Raw genomic sequence first — 18502 nt, 5'->3', positions numbered from 1 at the left:
AAATTCAAAGACTCATTTGTGTAGCTTTTACATTGATGTTCTTAAATGGCTGATTATTTTCTTTATTAAAATTACATACAAAATGAAAATTTTTTTAAAATATGAAAAAAAAGTTCCTTAAAAAGCATTGGTACATTTGAGGCTGTCTAAAGTTTAAGGTCTATATGTTTAACATAACCTATGCTTTTAGGTTTAGGAGAAATTGTGTTTTAGAACAAACAAAAAAAACAAACAAACTGCTATTTTGATTTAATAATTTCCAGTTTGATTTTACTAAAATACTGCAATCTGCAAAAATTCAAAATGTTACAAGCGCATTATGAACTATATGTATCAGATACTCAAAGAGATTGTCAGGAAAAAAAAACATTCTTAAAGAGGTAGCCGACATGTAGCTTGAATACTTACTGTTTTTATATCATTGTAAATGGCTAAAAATCATTTGTTTGAATATAATGTTGTTTGTTTTAATTTTTTCGCCCTCTGTCGTAAGTTTTGTAATTTGAAGTTGCATTTAATAAACGTAGAATTAAGTTGGGGCGGCCTGATTTAAAATAAAACTTCATTTACTAAGAAGTTTTGATTAAGACTGTAAAAAAATTATCTTGATTATTATTTTTTTCTCTCCTAACTTTTGATAAGTTTTTATTTACAACTGATTTATATTCACATTGATATATGAACGTTCGAGAAACGCAAAACCATAAGAAACAAATGAATTTCCAATTTTTATCTCCTAGACTTATCATGATCATAGAAGAAAAAAAATATCTCTAAGCATTTTGTCAGATGACATTCATGAGTGATGTGAGGGAAAAAAATCCTAAGAAGATGAAAAAAAAAAGCCTGAATGGTATCGGATAGACAGAGACATAATTTTTTTTTTAGCGATGTGGAGATTTTGTATTGATAGAGTTGTTTTCTGGTCGGCAAGCAGGTCTATATGCACACTATTAACAGGTACTCGTTATCCACTGTAAGCTCTGGGAGGCATTGTTTTCCATTCATTTGTATTGATCCGGGGTTTGGAAACGGCAGGTTTCTGTGAGCCCATAAACAATTGTATTAGGTCCTGTACACCCAAGCATGTTAATCGGCAGACTCTGGGTTTCAGCCAATTAAATCTGCTCTATTTTTTTTTTTTTATTTCAATAAAAAAATTAGGAACTGACAAATAATTACACTGAATATACCTTGTATACAACTTTATGACAAATTCATTTTTTTGTAAAACTTGAATTTTTATTTTTTTATTTGAAAATTGATTTTTGATGTTTACTGTATTTTTTATTTTTGTATTTTGATAGGACAATGTTCAAAAGACTTTGTTTACAACCAATGAGGATTCAGAGGAAGAGGAGGGAGAGAGCAAGGAAAATATCTGTCCACTGATCAAACCGCTCACTCCAGGCAGAGTCTGCAAGCACAACAACGACTCAGCAAAATCAATCCCACAATTCCCTAGGGAGAGTGGTCAGTCTCGGACTGTCCAGTCTGACACAGGGCAGCGTGCCACTGTCAAGGCATCTTGGGGTCAGACCCTTAGGGGCGAGGGAGCGGGCTCTGGTGCCAGTGAGTTTGGGGAGGGACTCGAGCCTGGCTCGAGCTCTGATGGGGAATCTCGGGTCCCTGCCAGCGGCACGGATGGAAGTGTTTACAAACGAGGACTTTTTCCTACCACTGCTGATAAAGCAAATTGTCACGATGATTCACCCCATGTTTCTGAAGATGTTTTACCAATATCTGGAGATCGGAGCTGCATTAGAGAGGGGGTGACTCATTCTTCTGTTGTACTACTGCAAGCCTGCAGTCGCCAGCTTGCTGGAGACAGTGAATGCAATAGTAACCCCAGGAAGGATACCTGTCTTGTGCAGGAAGGACCTTACTCTACTAATTTGGAATCCTCCAAAAGACTGCAACACCCTTCCTTGATTGTAGAGCAGGGGCTTAGGAATCCTGCACCGCCGGTGCTGCAAAATTTACCTGGAAATTTGTCAGAGGACTCAGCATACAGGTGGGAGAATCCAGTTGTAAGAGCCGAGGCCCTGCAATCGAGAGATGTTCAGGCAACTTCAAATGCTTTCATAGAAAAGGAAAACAAGATTAACAGAGATGATGGCAAGTTCAGAGACTGTACCCTAGAACAGGGGAACCTGTTAGCGTTTGCTCCATCAGATGGTTTCAATGTAATAAAAGAAAATCTAGCAACATCAGGCATACCTCTCTTTCCCACCACAAAAGATAGCAAAGACCATGGAACTTTGGATGCTTCGTCTTTCAAACACCCCCCAGCCCAATGTGAACAGCCGGTTCTACTCGCAGAACAAAGACAAAAAAATGCCGCCAGTGTCCGGAATTCGGAGTTAGCTGGTCACATTGCTTCGGACTGTCCCCGGGATGACCTTCGGGGCGAGAAACGCTACTTTGGAACTTACAATTCTACAGACGTGCTTAGATCCCAGGCTGAAAGTCAAGAGAGACAATGTGAAACGAGACAATCTGTAATTAACAAAGTAAGTGCAGATTAATGAGTTTTAATTGATAAACTTTGCTCTCGTAATTAAGATGTACACTTTCCTACTTATTCATGGTATTCCTTTCAACTCTTGTAATAATTCATAAGATAAATCATAGAAATTCTGACTTATTTAAAACCTGTTTCCTAAAGATCAGATACAATTATTGAATTAAGAGATTAATTGAAATGCTTTGATGTGTGTTTCTCATATTCCTAAAAAACTAGGATGATTTCGTCATAAACAATTATTTTATTAATGATGTTTTTATCTTCAAATGAACGTTCAGACAAGAAAAACTGAGTAAATATTTCATTAATGTGGGGTTTTTATTTCCACAAATGAGGGGTCATTATCAAATTATTTCAAATACCATCTCATTATTTTACTCGTTAAAAAGTCAAGTGAATCGATTGCATTTGCTGCATCCTGAATTAACCTTAAAAAAAGAACTTGAACTTGTTGATTTAATGTGCTTGAGATATGATTTAGAATAAAAATTGCGGCCCATGATGAATTGGGATATCAGTGTTATTAATAGTTTATCAAACCCTCTTTAATGTAATGAAATATATACATTGATAAGTTGTAGGTTCCTAACTTCTTTAAGTAATGTAAAACCCATGATTAATGGAATATTCGAAAATTTGATGGGAAAATCGTTTTTCTCGAAGCACTGCTTTGGAATCAAATTAAGTTAATAACTATAGAAAAACATGTTTATCACTTATTTTTCTGCTCTGCGGTTTGTTTTCCATTGATAATGGCCAAGATTGCAAGGTGCGTAGATCAATATTTGTTTTTGAATTTGTTTGTTTTTAACAATCCCTTACAACCGCTATTCAAGGATGATATTGAAGGGGTTTTTTTATTTTATTTTTTTGGGGAGGGGGGTTCTATTCAAACTGAATGATCTCGGTCATTTTGATGCTAAAGATATTCACACAAAAAATGACTGAATTGTCAGAAATACATTCAAAATGATGAAAAGTAACTGTTAGTAGTTATTAGGTTTTGGTCAAAATTCAAGATTCAGTCTTTAAAGTCATCATCTAATAGAAACGTCTTTGGTTCTTGATCTGAACTCAAGGTTCTGTCTTTATTGTGTCAACGGTTTGCGATGTTAAAGTAAAAGATACAGTCTTTAATAAGATGGATTTCTTGTCCCAACAAGGCGTGTGAATTTAATAATGTACCAGTGTTTATGGTGAGTGGAAGGGGCCGTTCACTTATTTGACAGATGTAGATTTGAGTATCATTGTCAATAGCTGCTGTTGAAGGGGCCAACATTATTTCAATTCTGTATCGAGAAGCTGTCAGTTTTATGATGTGGAAAAATGAGAATTGGGAGATTTTATATGAAGGGAAAAAATTATATGCACTTTTAATGGATGATATTGCTTCTGATAGCATGAACAAAAATATGTCTATATTAATTTTGGGGGGGGGGGGGGGCTTATTATTGGTGAAATATATGTTGTTGTTGGTTTTTTTTTCATTTCATAATATTGACGTTAAAATATATTTTTAAAAGCAATTTTATTTTTGGCTTTTAATTTAAATGAATAAACTTTGTTTTACAACTGTTTGAGTTGTTAAGATTGTACATTCATGTGTAAAGATTAAATAAGAAATGCCCTAAGAAATTCTTTACCAATTTTTTAAATTTCAGTCAGACATATTATATTCTTTGAAAAAAGCCAGAGCTAGCATCACCCTGACAAATTGATAGTTCTTAGTTCAAATTCAAAACAGCGGCAGGTTTTTTCTAACACAGATGGAGATTGATTTGGCAAAAGTAGTGTTTGGTAATGATGTGCAGGCAGGGAACTCGATAGATCGTTATTTGCACAATTACATGCGGAGAGATTTTTTTTTTCTTTCTATGTTTGCGATAATTATTGACTGAATGACTCAATATCAATTTCCAATTTATCTAGTGAAAACTGCTCCATTTTCTCTCTCGTTAAAAACCAAGATGGAAGATTGGATAAAGTATGACTTTCCGTCAGAAAATTATGACAACCTCATCCAGACTTTTGGTTTATTTTCCATCTCATCATTATCAGATAATGTTTTTTTACGTAGAATCTATTATGCTTCAAAGTGCTGAAACTTTACTTTATCAGAGACAATATTTATGTGATCGTTTGATTTTTCCCTCCTTTATTATCACATTTATTCAGCGCAAAGTTTGCCCCATTTCCCTTCCATTTGAGCTTTTATCTCGATGAAGTTTTTGTGCCTTGGAACAAAATTAAAACAGCTCACTGCAAACAAAAAAATTTCTAAAATTAATTGTGATCAGGGTTTTTGGGGAGTAGTTAGGTTTGTTATCTACGTGACCTCTGGCCTTTTGATGTGTTAATTATTCATAATTATCTGACAGCATGCTTAGCAGAGCAAATTCAGTTTATCCAGATAACAGGTTTAGCAGTGAAATGATATAATTATCATCTACTGGTTCTATATACAACCACTTTTGATAAACTTTCCTCAGAGCAACATTTGTTAATCTGGATGTAAACAGAATAATAAGCTTGTAGTCATCAATTCTTTTTTTTTTCACAGCATATTCAATTATTTTTGCAACTGTACAGATAAATGGATAAAAATGACAATAATTTTTTTTTTCTTTTGGTTAAAATATTATAAACTATAATAAATTTAAAATTAGTGTGCAACATAATGTTTGTTAATGAAGCTTAGTGCTCTGTATAATGGTTATTGTCCTGAAATTTTATTTCTTTGGCAAATTATAATTAATCGGGGGGGGGGGGGGGGGGGGGGGGGGGTTCAGTAAGATCGAGACTTTCATCCTATTTGATTATTCATTAAGCCGTAGATTTTTTCACCAAATTATACATTACTTAAATGCAGAAAAATGGCAGCAACTATCTAGCTTCATTTAATATTGAAAAATCCTTGTCAGGTGTTCTGTTGAAATGACACCATAAAAGGTCAGGGTTGGGCAGAAAACGATTTATTAACCAGGTGTGCAGAATTATATCCGGACAAGTTATATTAAACTTTGATGTCTAGAATGTCATGATTTTACCGCATGCTGAAAATATACAGACTGCATGAAGTCAAAGAACTATATATGTTATTAGTCAAATTTGGCCCCCATAATTCGCTATTTTTAAAGTGATTCAGATACATTAATTTGTTGTGTAATGTTATAAAAGAGTAGACATAAAATGTTTTTCACCTATTTATTTGATTTATATGCACTCACTGGCAGTATATGATGTCAGAAGTGATGCTATTTTTATAATTCAATCAAAATCAGTACAAAATTGACATTTTTCCTATCTTTTTTCGAATGGGAAAAATAGAGCGACTCTTTGAACAAGAACGAACTTTTGGTCACTTATAGGTACTGGGGAGATACATCTTTGGTGAAAATATTTTGTTTGTTCAAGCAGTCGCTCAACGTTTCCTTAAAGAAAAACTGCTTCAAAACAAGCCGTTTTATGCTAATTAAAAATGCGAAAATGGCGGGAAAAGGTAAACTTTATGATGTCATAGTTTTAAATTGGGGGCATTAAAATCAAAATTGAAATTATGAAAAAACTACAAATGTATATCTGTACAAATAAAACAAAGAATTACAGTAAAATGATGATGTTCATTTAAGGGGGCCATTTTAGGCTCAAACCATATACAGTCCTTTCTCTAAAAATGAAAGGTTTTTTAAGTCACTGTTATAAGTTAGTTAATATGTACCTTTTAAAATAATGGTAATATTGAATTAACTTTTGAATCAATAAAAGCTTTAATAGGTATTTCAATTAAAACATCTCTGTTAGAAATAAATCATGATATTCAAAATTTAGTAAATTTGACTGAAGTGGACCCTCCACTTTGGAGGGTCTATAGTGGAGGGGTGGAGTTTGGTGTGTCAGTCTTAATTCAGAGTCTGTTTGATCTGTCATTCCAATTATGTTATCAGAAACAGAATGGGGTACATTGTTTTATTTAAATGACTTTTAAATACAAGCACATAAAACTTCTCTCCCCTAAATGACGATGACAAATGGTGGCACTTTCATTTAGGTGCTGGGTTTCTTAAATTGCTTTATTGTTCATAAGTTCTACACAAGATGTATGTAGTAAAAATATTACAGCTGCATTATTGCTGAAATTGACAAAAGGTTTAAAATTTATAACAGCTTATGAATTTTATTCTACAAAAGTGTAAGTCTTGTAAAAATAATTAATTTATTGTTATATTACATTTCCTTAAAATGTCCCTGTGTCCTGAAGATAACTGTGCTGAAATGTCTGAATTTCATACTGTTTCATTCTGAAATTTCCGATAATCATACTGTTTGAGAACAAGATCATCGGGTGGTTTTCTTAATTTGTCTATATATAATTGTCCACATCCATAGCATTTTTTTTTACTACTAATTTATTAACATTTGTTACTCAGGGGAAAAAATAAATGAGTAAACTTCCTGTTCACAGTCTCACTGGACTCAGAATAATTGTTACACAAACGTAGAGTAATTTATGTTTCCTGATAACGTTCATTAATTTATTAAATGTTTAGGACCTCCCTCTCCTTTTTTTTTTTAAATTTCTGATAACCAACTCATATGTTTTAGCTATTAGGTGCATGATGAAATTGGAATGACAGATCAAACAGACTCTGAATTAAGATTGAGACACCAAGCTCCACCCCCTCCACTATGGACCCTCCAAAGTGGAGGGTCCATCGTCAGCATTTTACCCCAAGCCGTTTTCAGTCTGTGGTCCTGGAGCCACAGGTCAGCTTTAAGAGCTTCATTATGTCATAGTTGTATGAATTATTAAGTCCTCATTCAGGGTTTATATGTAATGCATGTTTATTAATTATTACCAGTAATTAAATCATTACTTGATCAGTGTATATAAATGCCATCAAATAAGCTGATATTAATTTCATTGTAGACAACACTCCAAGAGAATCGGACCATGGCAATGTTCACAGAAGGAGACCAGGAGGAGGGCAGTCAGGGACCCACAAACTCGGCCAGGGACCAGAGCGCTGGGGGCGGGAGCGAGCACACTCGGGACTCGGTAGGGAACTTTGTGGGGCGAGTGCAGAAGAGCAAGAAGAGACAGAGCATTGCTGAGCTCAATGAGAGCATTTCTGAGTCCAATTTACACATGCAGACTCTGTGTCAACAGGCCCAGAGTCTCAGGAACCAGAGCAAGACTAGAAAGAACAACAACATCATGTACCAACTGGAGCTGATCCGGAAACAACAGGAGGAGCTGCTTAAACTCCAGAGGGAGCTACAGGAACAGCTCCAGACGGAGGCCGAGAGTCAGGAGGTCGAAGGTCATACAGATAACCAATGGAGCGAGAGTGGGCGTGGCACAATTGATACACAGGTCAGTGAGTTGATATCGTCGTCTGAGCGCATGTTGTCTCTTCGTGACGAGGACAGATTGACGCAGAATCTGGAGAGCATCATGGAGGAAGAGAAAAATAACAATGACTCCTTGTATAATGTGAAGTCTCCAGTGAATCCGTTTGGATCCAAACGGGAGGATTTATCTGTGATGGAACCATGTGGTCAGCTTTTGGCTTCAAAGACACTGTTTAGCACACCAAGGACATCTCAATTCTCTCACAGTATACAAAGTCATCTATTAACACCTAGTCTTCAGAATCGCATTTGTGATGCACAAAGTTCTATTCCTTTAATTCAGTCGCCCAAACCGGTCAAACCCACTCTGGATGTTCAGAGGGAGGGGTCAAAGTCACCCTCACCTCCTCCAATATGGACCGCAATGGCACTTAAGTGTGAGGCAGAGCGTCAGACAACCCCTGACACCAGGTCCTCACCCAGTGTCAAAAGGAGGCTGGAACATGACCCGGACTATGCAATCTCTGTCCCAGAGGAACCAATGGACCTCAGTACAAAGTCTGTACAGGAATCAAGCTTTAGACAAGTCCCTTCCATTGAAACCAGTGTGACTTCTAAAAGACCTCTCTCTGCTTCATCCTCTTCTTTCTCCTCTCCCAAACCATTTCAGTCGCTAGAAGTTGGGTCGCTCTCACTACGAGCCAATACGACTAGTTCACCATTGCTTACCCATAATCCAGTGTCCCGACCCCCTCTGACCAGCAGCAGACCCTTTCAACCAACTCAGGAAATCCCCTTGTACAAGGAGGTGTTGTCGATAGCCAATGAGCAGAGGTATCGTGAGGCGTTGCTGGACGATGAGTGTGCGAGGTACTGCTGTAGGCTGCAGGCTACACAGCCCCTCAGTTTCTGGTTCAATAGAGGCTATGTCAACCCTGTAGCTACTGTGCTGTCCAATGGAGATGAAATGGTAAGATCCTCCTTCTCCCTGATTAACATGGTATAATCCCACAATCCTATGCATGAAGTCCCACAATCCATTGCATCTAGTCCCATAATCCTTTACACCTTATCCCACAATCTATTTGCATTTTTTTCCTATAATCCATTGTATCAAGTTCAAAAATTTATTGAACTTAGTCCCACAATCCTCATTGCTTTCTGTAAGTCCTACATTACATTGAACAAAGTCAGATATTACATTGCACCAAGTCAGATATTAAATTGCACCAAGTCCCACATTACATTGCACCAAGGCCCACATTACATTGCACCAAGGCCCACATTACATTGCAACAAGACCCACATTACATCGCACCAAGGCCCACATTTAATTGCAACCAAAAAGCAGTGCCACAATATATAATGAAAACCTGTTACTGCTTTGATCAATTTGGGTTGCAAAATATCAACTATTGATTTGTTGTCAAACCCACACTACTAATGTGTTGATATTGCACCATTTTATTGAAATATAATTACTTTTTATATTGTTTTCATCGACATGTTAATAACACTCTATTTTAAAAAATTACATTCTACAATTACACTTAAAGACCAAGGCATTTGTAGAACTAATGTATACACTGTAGAAGCAGAAATATTTGTTGAGGATTTAATTTCATTGTTTTCTTTGGCAGTATAAATCAACAAAATTAAATCCGTGACAAATTTTTAACCAAAGTATCAATGAATGCAAAGAGATAATAATATGACGAAATTAAATGCCAACGGAATTTTATTTGGTTCAAAAACAACAAAATTTTGACCCAACGAAAATATGTTCTTCTACAGTAATTAACTTATGGTATGAATTTATGAAAAACAAACTGGCAATATACATGATATACATGAATCATGCACTTACTGCCTATCATACACTCAAATCTTAATCGGAAATCCCAATTTCTTATTTATTTATTTTTTGTCTTGCTACAATTCAGATCATGTAGATCTTGAAAGTGTTTTTCTAATGAATGGTGCTGTTTCGAAATATTACCAATGATGTGGATTTTTTACTGTTTATCAGGAGTTATCTCGAGGTTGAATATTTGCAAATATTGTGAAAGAAAGTGTTGGCAGTGGGTAATATTTTGTTAGATTTATGAAGAATTTTAAAAGATAGTGACTGAGATGGTTTTTTTTTTTTAAATATGTCTGTATGTTATTGTGTTAAAATTTTGACATTATCTTTTATCTTTAAACGAGTTCTTCTTCTCAAGGAGATCAATAACCCCCAACACAAAACCAGGCCATCCAGCCACCTTAAGGTGCCTCACTAGACCTTGAAATATTTTCTCAATTCAGCAGTAAATTACTTGATTATGATAGAAAGCATTATGGATAAGAAGTTTATATGTCAAATTGGTGAAAAAATGTGCACTTTTGGATAAAAAATGATAATTTCAAAAATTTAATTCGGAAAATATAAACAAAAGCTCCAGGCGGATTCGAACTCATGATCTGCAGTTCACAAGCCCAATACTTTAACCACTGAGCTATGATGATATACATCTGAATCAATTGATACAAACAGTTTAACAAAACATTTAAATCGCCATCTTGTGACGTAGTGTACGTCTTAAAAAGTATAAGTCTAGGTGTAGTAAAGTATCTTAAGCTTTATCTATTAATTAAGGTGCGGAAATCTAAATAATTGATTACAGTTTAATTTTTGAGATATTATGCTTACATTTATAGGGTTGAAAAACTATCAATATAATTAGCTAATGGGCCAAAAGTCAAGGTCACAGCTCCTGTAATAGAATAGATGCAAGTCGACCTATTTTGCTGGAATTTTCTTTTAACAGGTGCACTTCTATTGAAGCTTCTATTGATATTGCCAATTTTTCTCTTAAAGAATTAGTAATCTTTTAGTATGTAAAGGTATAGCGTATCAGCCGGTGGTATTTTAAAAAAGAAAAAAAAAATCAATAGAAACTTTATAAATGGCTAAGTGATTTGTGAACAATACGTGTTGTGACTACAATTTTATTTTCAGTGAAAAGTGTATGTTTACTTAATTATAAATGTTAAAAACTGGGCAATATGATGAAATACAATTTAATAAGTTATGTGTAATATAATGCACATTTGTGCTATTAAAATATGCTTTATTAAATTTTACATTTATTAATTAATTTTGCATTGATTTTATCTGAAGTGAAATTTTTTAATGCACATTTAAGTCAACTTTTCATTAATTTGATGTCAAATAAATTTGGATCCTCCTCTGTAATTTTAATGTTGTAGCATTCTGATCAAGGTTTTAAATAAGATATATTAATAATTTTGTCTTTATCGTTTTGTCTCTTCTAAACAATTAAGTAGAAACCTTACTTTCATTAAATCAGTGCAGGAAGCCCTTAGGGGAGAGATTACGAAAAAGATGATAGTATATTTTTTTTCATGTTTTTTTTTATTGCAAATAAATGTTATTGCATTGTGTTTTATTTTCATTATTGATCATATAAAAATAATATCATATACCGTAGTCGTTTTAATGCGGTTTTTGCGTCGTTATTATTTTGTGTTACATTTATCCAGTAAACTGACATCAAGAAAACGAGGCCTCACTATAATGCCTTGTTCTGAACTCTGGCCCATGATGTATTGAATCATTGATCCCTCAGATAAATGTCATCCTTTTCCGTTTATTTCTTTGGCTTTGGGGAGTGCAAAAAGGTGATGTAATTTTTCTGTAATGGAGCAATGTGATAAATTCACGCTGAAAACTTGCCATCCCAGGAGGAAAAAACCAGCTCTGAAGAGCCTGAGAATTATAGAAATAACTCATTGTAAAATGAGATATTTTCTCTCTCTCGTTTTCTTCAGTAATAAATGTGATTAATTTGTACCGTAGTGTATTTGACAACCTGGCTTAACATTGACCTAATTGTGTCATAAAACAGGGGTCAAGGTCATTCGGAGTGTCTTCTTTCACCGGCACAATGAAAATGAAAACCCTGGTGTAGCATCATCAGTTGTAATCTGTTTTACATCTGTCGAATCTCTTAGCACCCGATAACATGTGTCAAGTTATCAATTGGCTAATCATGTCTGCCACTTCAATGTTCCTCAATAATCTGCGGTGGTTTTTTCGATTATTTTTTTTTTCTTGGAGAATTTTTTTTTTTATTTGGTCTTTGTTTCCACATTATATATTCTTAATATCCTTAAATAGAGTGTTAAGTTTTTAAGGTTTTACATCTATATTTTCATCTACATTTATACATTACTGATTTATTTTATTTTTGATTTTCTTTTTTAAGAACCACAAATATCTTTGTACTTTGTTGGCTGGCATATTTCATCATCAATTAGTTGTCTTCATTTGATACAAAAATTAAATTTATAACACTTGCAGTGTTGTGCTTTAAAATTGCTTATTTCAATCTGTTCCTCATTTGAAAAAAAGGGCCTGATTTATCCAATGCAATATATATAATTTATAAGTTTCCACATAACAAGAAGACAGATAGAATCTATTCCTGTGAATGAAATCTTAATTATTTTGATTTTTTTTTTTCCCAGAAGTTTATCTCCATGAAGCCTTACAAATATGTGATTTGATTCGTTAATTTTTGTCATTTTTTTTCTAGCACTTTGTACCAATCCATGAGGATTTGCTACCAGTGGTGTCTGTAGGGGAGGGGTCAGCATTCTACTCCTACTCCCCCTGATTGCGAGTGACCGTCACCCTAATAACCAGACACACATTAATACACTCCTCTCGGAGAGACTTTGGACACTGAGGGCCGATGGAGATTTCAAATTTTCATGCACTGTTTTGACTTTGAGAAACACATAGAGAAGTGTGGTAACAGAACAGCTAAGGGACATCCCAGCACAGATGCAGTGAAAAAAAAAATAACTTGACCTTGAAAATCTGGATGATGTTCCGACCTTGACCTCAAAAGAATCGGGATTGAAGAGCGCTGTGCTTGGAACACATAAAAAACTTGAGTGTGGAGGACAAGGACTTTTTACTCAATTTTTTACATGGCAGGGATTGTTGGATTTCTGTTTTTTCACTTTTTGAGATGGATTTTGTGATGATACGGGTCAAGGTTCAAGGTGATATGTGTTACTGCGGTGTGTTTTGTTGTGGTCGTTATTACGGTGGATTTGCATTTGATGTGTATCTAAAACGATAGTATTATGGATGTTGTTTTTACTGAAATGTTATGACATGTTCTGTAGCACTAATGATTCCAGTGCAACTTATTGTCTGGTTCCCTTGCTATTATGTCATTTTGTGTGCTAAGGGGTGCCCAGTGGAAGAAGAACTAGTCAAAATTTGGGGGTTTTGAGCTGCTGAAATTGTGCATTTAAATTCACTGAAAAAAGGGAGTAGATCTAAGTAGCCTATATGAAAATTATGTGCATAGATTCTGTTGAAAGAGCAGAACTATTTTGGTAGCAGAGCATTTTATTTTTGTCTTAAATAGGTTTGTTGAAAAATTAAGCTAGTATGTTTTTGTTATACACTAAAAAAATGAAACAATATTTAGCAGCATTTGCTTAGTATTCTATTTCTTCTGAAAGTTTCATCATCAATCAAAATTTTACAAACTATTTCTTAATTTTGTTAAAATTATGATTTTCATCTTTTTCTCTCTCTTTCCTTACTCTTTTCCTTAGTCTATTCATATAGAATAAGTCTTAGTCTGGTTCAAAGAAAAGATTTGATGAAAAAAGTGTGTAAACTATCAGTTTCTCTCTAAATGACTTTGATCAGTGTAAATGTTAGATCTTTTTTGTGTTACATTGGTGCCGCTGCCAGGATAGTTTTGACTGTTTTGAAATGTGCATCAGGAAAACTGACAATCAAGTGTCTAGTGTATTGCCATATTTTTCTTGCCTGTTGAATTGATAGTGTGTAAAAAAAAAAATATTCTAATTGTTGGCAGTTTTCACAGTGATTATAGAAATGTATGATCCATGTAGCTTATAAACTTGTATATGGTACTCACTAATTCATAGTTGTACATGTACTTTATTATTCTCATACTTAAATAATGCCCCTTTCATGCAGTCAAATTGGATGGTAGAGAGATAGCTAAGTTCTTGTAAGTTTTTATGATACACACGCAGAGACATTGAAAGAAAGGCCAGAACTTTGAGAAAGAAAAAATATAGTCATTACAAAGTCCTCTTATGACTACAAAAATGGCAAATTTTGTCAAGTATGCAACACATAATCAAATTTTTTTAGAGATGTTCATGTATCTGTCTAAAAAGTATAAACATTATATAACCATTGTATTACAAGTGAATGAATATATGGCCAACTCAAAATCATGATTAAGTAAGAAAGATGATACGGTAATGCGTGTTAATTCAAAAATTGTAAATAGTCTCGCAGTATATTTATATCTAGATCATAAAGATATATTATGCACATTATTATAACCTTTCCTCTGCTAACTAGCCAAAGCACTACGCACAGTTTTTGGTATTGATATGATATATGTAATGTATTACATGTTTGTGTATACTCCGTACAGTGAAATCTGTCTATAGCGGATAATCCAGTGTGGGGAACAAATTACATATTGTAAAAGTCTTTTATTTAGTTCAGGTTGTACTCAAGATATGCCCTAAACACACACAGAGCTCATATTTTGAACGAATATTTTAATTGTGCTAATATGATGGTATAACCACAATTTAATTCTGTTTTTATTGTAGACCAATTAAATTTACTCACATTTTGACTTTCTATTTAACTAATTTATGTTGAATTTGCACATGAAGTAAAATTCATATGGCAATTGTTTGAACAGGTTGTCAGTAATTTTGATAACAAATTTACCAAATGTGATCATAGGGTTGTAATGTACAGTGCTTCGGGTTACACAGGTGTCGGTATAGACAGGTATCACTGTATGTAGTCTTGAGTGGTAGTCTTTATTTGTACATGTATTTCTGAAGTTTGTTTCATTCAGATGAGCTGTGATATATTCACTGTAGCCTTTTTTAGAACAACATCTTATTAATAGGAGACATATATTAGGTGCTAATAATACCACTCTACTACTAACTTTTGTTTGTTGACAATTCAATCATTGGAATACCTCAAACAATACAGGGAAAAAAGGGTGAAGTTAATCTGGTTTCTACCTGGAAATTGTATAGTACTTTTAGAATCTGAATGCCATAGTTATATACACTATTAGAAAATACTTTCAAGATTTTTTTTGGTGACAGAAATTCGATAACACCTTGTTATCTTTTGGACGTATTCTCCATTTTTTAAACCACATCACTGAAACTTGCAAAATCTGTGAATCATGCTCTGTTTTTCTCTCTATCATTTTCCATACTGTTTCTCTCTTTCTATCTAGATCTCTCAGTTTTCATTAGGTATTTCATTATGCACCAATCTAGCTTCTTACACAGTAGGTTAATACATCATAGCACAACCTCTGGTGGTGTGTTAAGTGTAGTGTAGAAAATATCCATGGCTAAGGTGCTGGTCACCTCTCCAGCTAAGGGTACATGTAGACAAAGGGTTTTTCTTGTGGTTTTTTTTTTAAAACGAGGTTTTTTTACAATATTGCTCTTGGCTCAAGCTTTCTCACCCGGTTTTCAGCTTTTGTTATCAAAAAAGACCCATCAGTATTTCAACATGCCAAAAAAAAAATAGAAATATTACCACCGTACATTAAAATAAGGAGTTTGCATTTGTCTGTTCTGATCAATTGCAGTTGAAAAAATCATTTGTCACAAAAATATGCATGTTGCTACCAGTTTCTTAGATGTAATGGAGAAATTGATTTTTTTTTTTAATTGATGAAGCTAATTGCAATTTTTGTAATGGACTGAATTATGTTTGTGTAAACATAGTGCACAGTTCACTCAGTTTTCTGTGATCTCAAGTTGTATAGGAACTTTTTCGCTTTCTTCAAGGAACTTTTTTTTCTTTTCATTTGATAACATTCCCCTCCATATTAACAAGTAGTTCCTCAATTGTGTTTGTGACCAATTGTTGAGTATATTATATTTTTTTCCCTGTAAAATGTTTTATGCCTTGGCTATGTTTTTCCTATACTTTTTGTTTGTGCATTTTTGTCGTTTTTTTTTTTTGGTATCTATTTTTCTTCTTTCTTTGTTCTTTTTTTTTTAGGCTGGTCGAATAGATCACTTTGTGTTTCATGACAATGGTATAGAATTGTTCAGAACTTTAAAGAAATAAATGTGATGATTTGGTTTTTTTTCTTTTGTAAGTGGCCATATTTTGTGATTTAAAACAGATTACTAGTATTTCCATTAATCTTAGGAATAAGACATTATACATGTAAAGGTAATCACATGTAGATCTACGTGTATATCGACAACTCTGTAGACTCTTTTGGTTAGAATCCATGGTTTTTGTTTTTTTTCTCAAACTTACAAAAATGAGAGAATTTTTAATTTTTTGGTTTCTTTTTCCAAGCTTGGGCCCCTGAGGATTAAGGGGTTGATAAAGAGAGAGAATAATATATGGAGATTGGTAAATTTCCATTATCGGTAATTTTATGTGTATGTGTAGAGATTTGTAGACTTCTCTATACCTCCCATTGTTCCAGTTTTTTGTGGGTTTTTTTTAAATCTCAGTATATTTCCTGGAGTATTTTTGTTATTGTCCTGTTTTTTTTATATCTTGTTTCATTTCACAGTTTTGTGGAAAAAAGGCTTTTATAGAAGAAAAGTGAAAAATGTTTCTAATTAATAAAAAACAATAAATGTTATCGCTTGGATTTACTTTTTTTGTATTTCTTGTCTGTGAAAAAAATATCAGGCCATGGTTTTATACAAACAACTAGAGGCTAATGCAACAAGTCTTAGAATGATTCAGTCAAATAAGGCCATAATACTGGTAATCATTATCAGAATGCAGGTAAATTGTGAAGGTGGCTTGCTTCATTGAGATCTTAATGACTTGAACACTGCATTGAATGCAGGAATCCATTAAGAAATGAGCACTATTGTAAAACATAGGAAATCACAGATTACAAAGCTCACCGAGACCAGGCATCACCTTTTAAAGACCACCTTTATCATATTATATAAAAATAGTTAATAACCATAGGTTTTTATGGATACTATAGTGTGGTTTGACACAATATCACATATCATTTGATAAAAAATTGTTTGATAATCTTATATTAATTTCATACAGCATTGAAAGATACAATGTTTAACACATTGAAAGATACAATGTTTAACACATTGAAAGATACAATGTTTAACAACACACTACTATAAAATATGATATTGTTTTAAAAACTATGAATTTGGCCATGGATTATATGTTATTGCATTGTTTGATATTGTATCATATATGATACCTAATGATATTGTATCATGATACATTATAATTTAATACAATATTGTATCATACCATGCTTTTACATAAGAAACAACATCATATGATTCTATATCACAAAATACAATTTCATATACAATATGGTGTATCATATGATACAATACTATATATCAATATTACAATATAATATGATACGACATCATATTATTAATACAATCATACAATATACATAAGTGTATCATCTGAAACAATATCATTTATGATACAATATCATATATATTACAGTATCATGTGATACAATATTATACAAATATCGTATTATAGTAAACACTTGAATAATGTTATATAGTATTATATTATGCAATAGTGTATCATATCATACAATACTCTATCATAGAAATCATGTTATACATGTATCATTTAACATCAAGCATATCTATCAAGCAGATAATGGAGATCAGACTCGGTATCTGAAGCTACCTCTGCGATTTTTTTTACATTAAATCAACCTTGCAAGTTTGAAATAATACTATTATCTATATTAAATATGTGACCTGTCCCAATAAACTAAACCTCCTCCAGCATCTGAAACCTACGGCTCTGATTGAGCATCCTTGGCTGTGGAGTGCATCAGAATCACAAGATGCACCTTCTATTCAAATTTGATAAAGACTGAACTGAACGGCACCTGCTCCAAAACTTTAACCTGCTCCAAAAACTTAACCTCCATCAGCATCTGATATTCATGGCCAAGATTCAGCATCCAAGTCTTTCAAGTCCATAAGTAGATCCAATTGCATAATCCATTCAAGTTTGGTGAGGATAGGACAAGTAATAACTTAGATACAGGACCTGCATCAAAAACTTTAACCAAGTCCGGACGCCGACGCCGGGGGTATAGCATAAGCTCGAGCTCCCCTCGACTTGGTCTCAGTGAGCTAAAAAGGATGGTACATGTACGTTTAAGAAACATTTATGCAAGTTAATTTTTTCAACACCCAATAATTACAATAAATGCTTACCGCTTGTCAACATAAACATGATCGCGTCTCTTTATCATATAGAAGATAATGGCTCACTTGGGATTTCGGTATTAAGGAGATACGAGACGTTCCTCAATTTGATATAATTTCCCTTGATATTTTATTCCTTATTTATTAACATTTAAACCTGTTAATTCCCAAAAATTCAGGGTACATTACCAGGCTCTTTTCGGGGCTAGAATATATTTTGAATTTTCCTTAAAATAGCATGCAAAGTGCATTTGAATGATTATAAATAAAGCCATACTATACATTTTCAATTGAACA

General features: G+C 33.6%; 1 protein-coding gene across 2 annotated transcripts in view; it reads left to right on the top strand.

The window, feature by feature from the left end:
• Positions 1-16623, top strand: part of LOC128163378 (uncharacterized) — a 46938-nt gene extending 30315 nt beyond the window's left edge. For both annotated transcript variants that reach the window (XM_052826957.1, XM_052826958.1), the window contains exons 14-16: positions 1308-2513; positions 7455-8849; positions 12481-16623. In XM_052826957.1, coding sequence (XP_052682917.1) covers positions 1308-2513; positions 7455-8849; positions 12481-12561 — 2682 coding nt within the window. In that variant the 3' untranslated portion in view covers positions 12562-16623. The remainder of the gene's footprint in view (positions 1-1307; positions 2514-7454; positions 8850-12480) is intronic.
• The last annotated feature ends 1879 nt before the right edge of the window (positions 16624-18502 follow it).

The sequence above is a fragment of the Crassostrea angulata genome, chromosome 9 (genome assembly GCF_025612915.1).
Source record: "Crassostrea angulata isolate pt1a10 chromosome 9, ASM2561291v2, whole genome shotgun sequence".
NCBI classification, from domain to species: Eukaryota; Metazoa; Mollusca; class Bivalvia; order Ostreida; family Ostreidae; genus Magallana; species Magallana angulata.
Note: the sequence above shows the minus strand (reverse complement) of the source record. Positions and strands in the feature narration are given on the sequence as shown.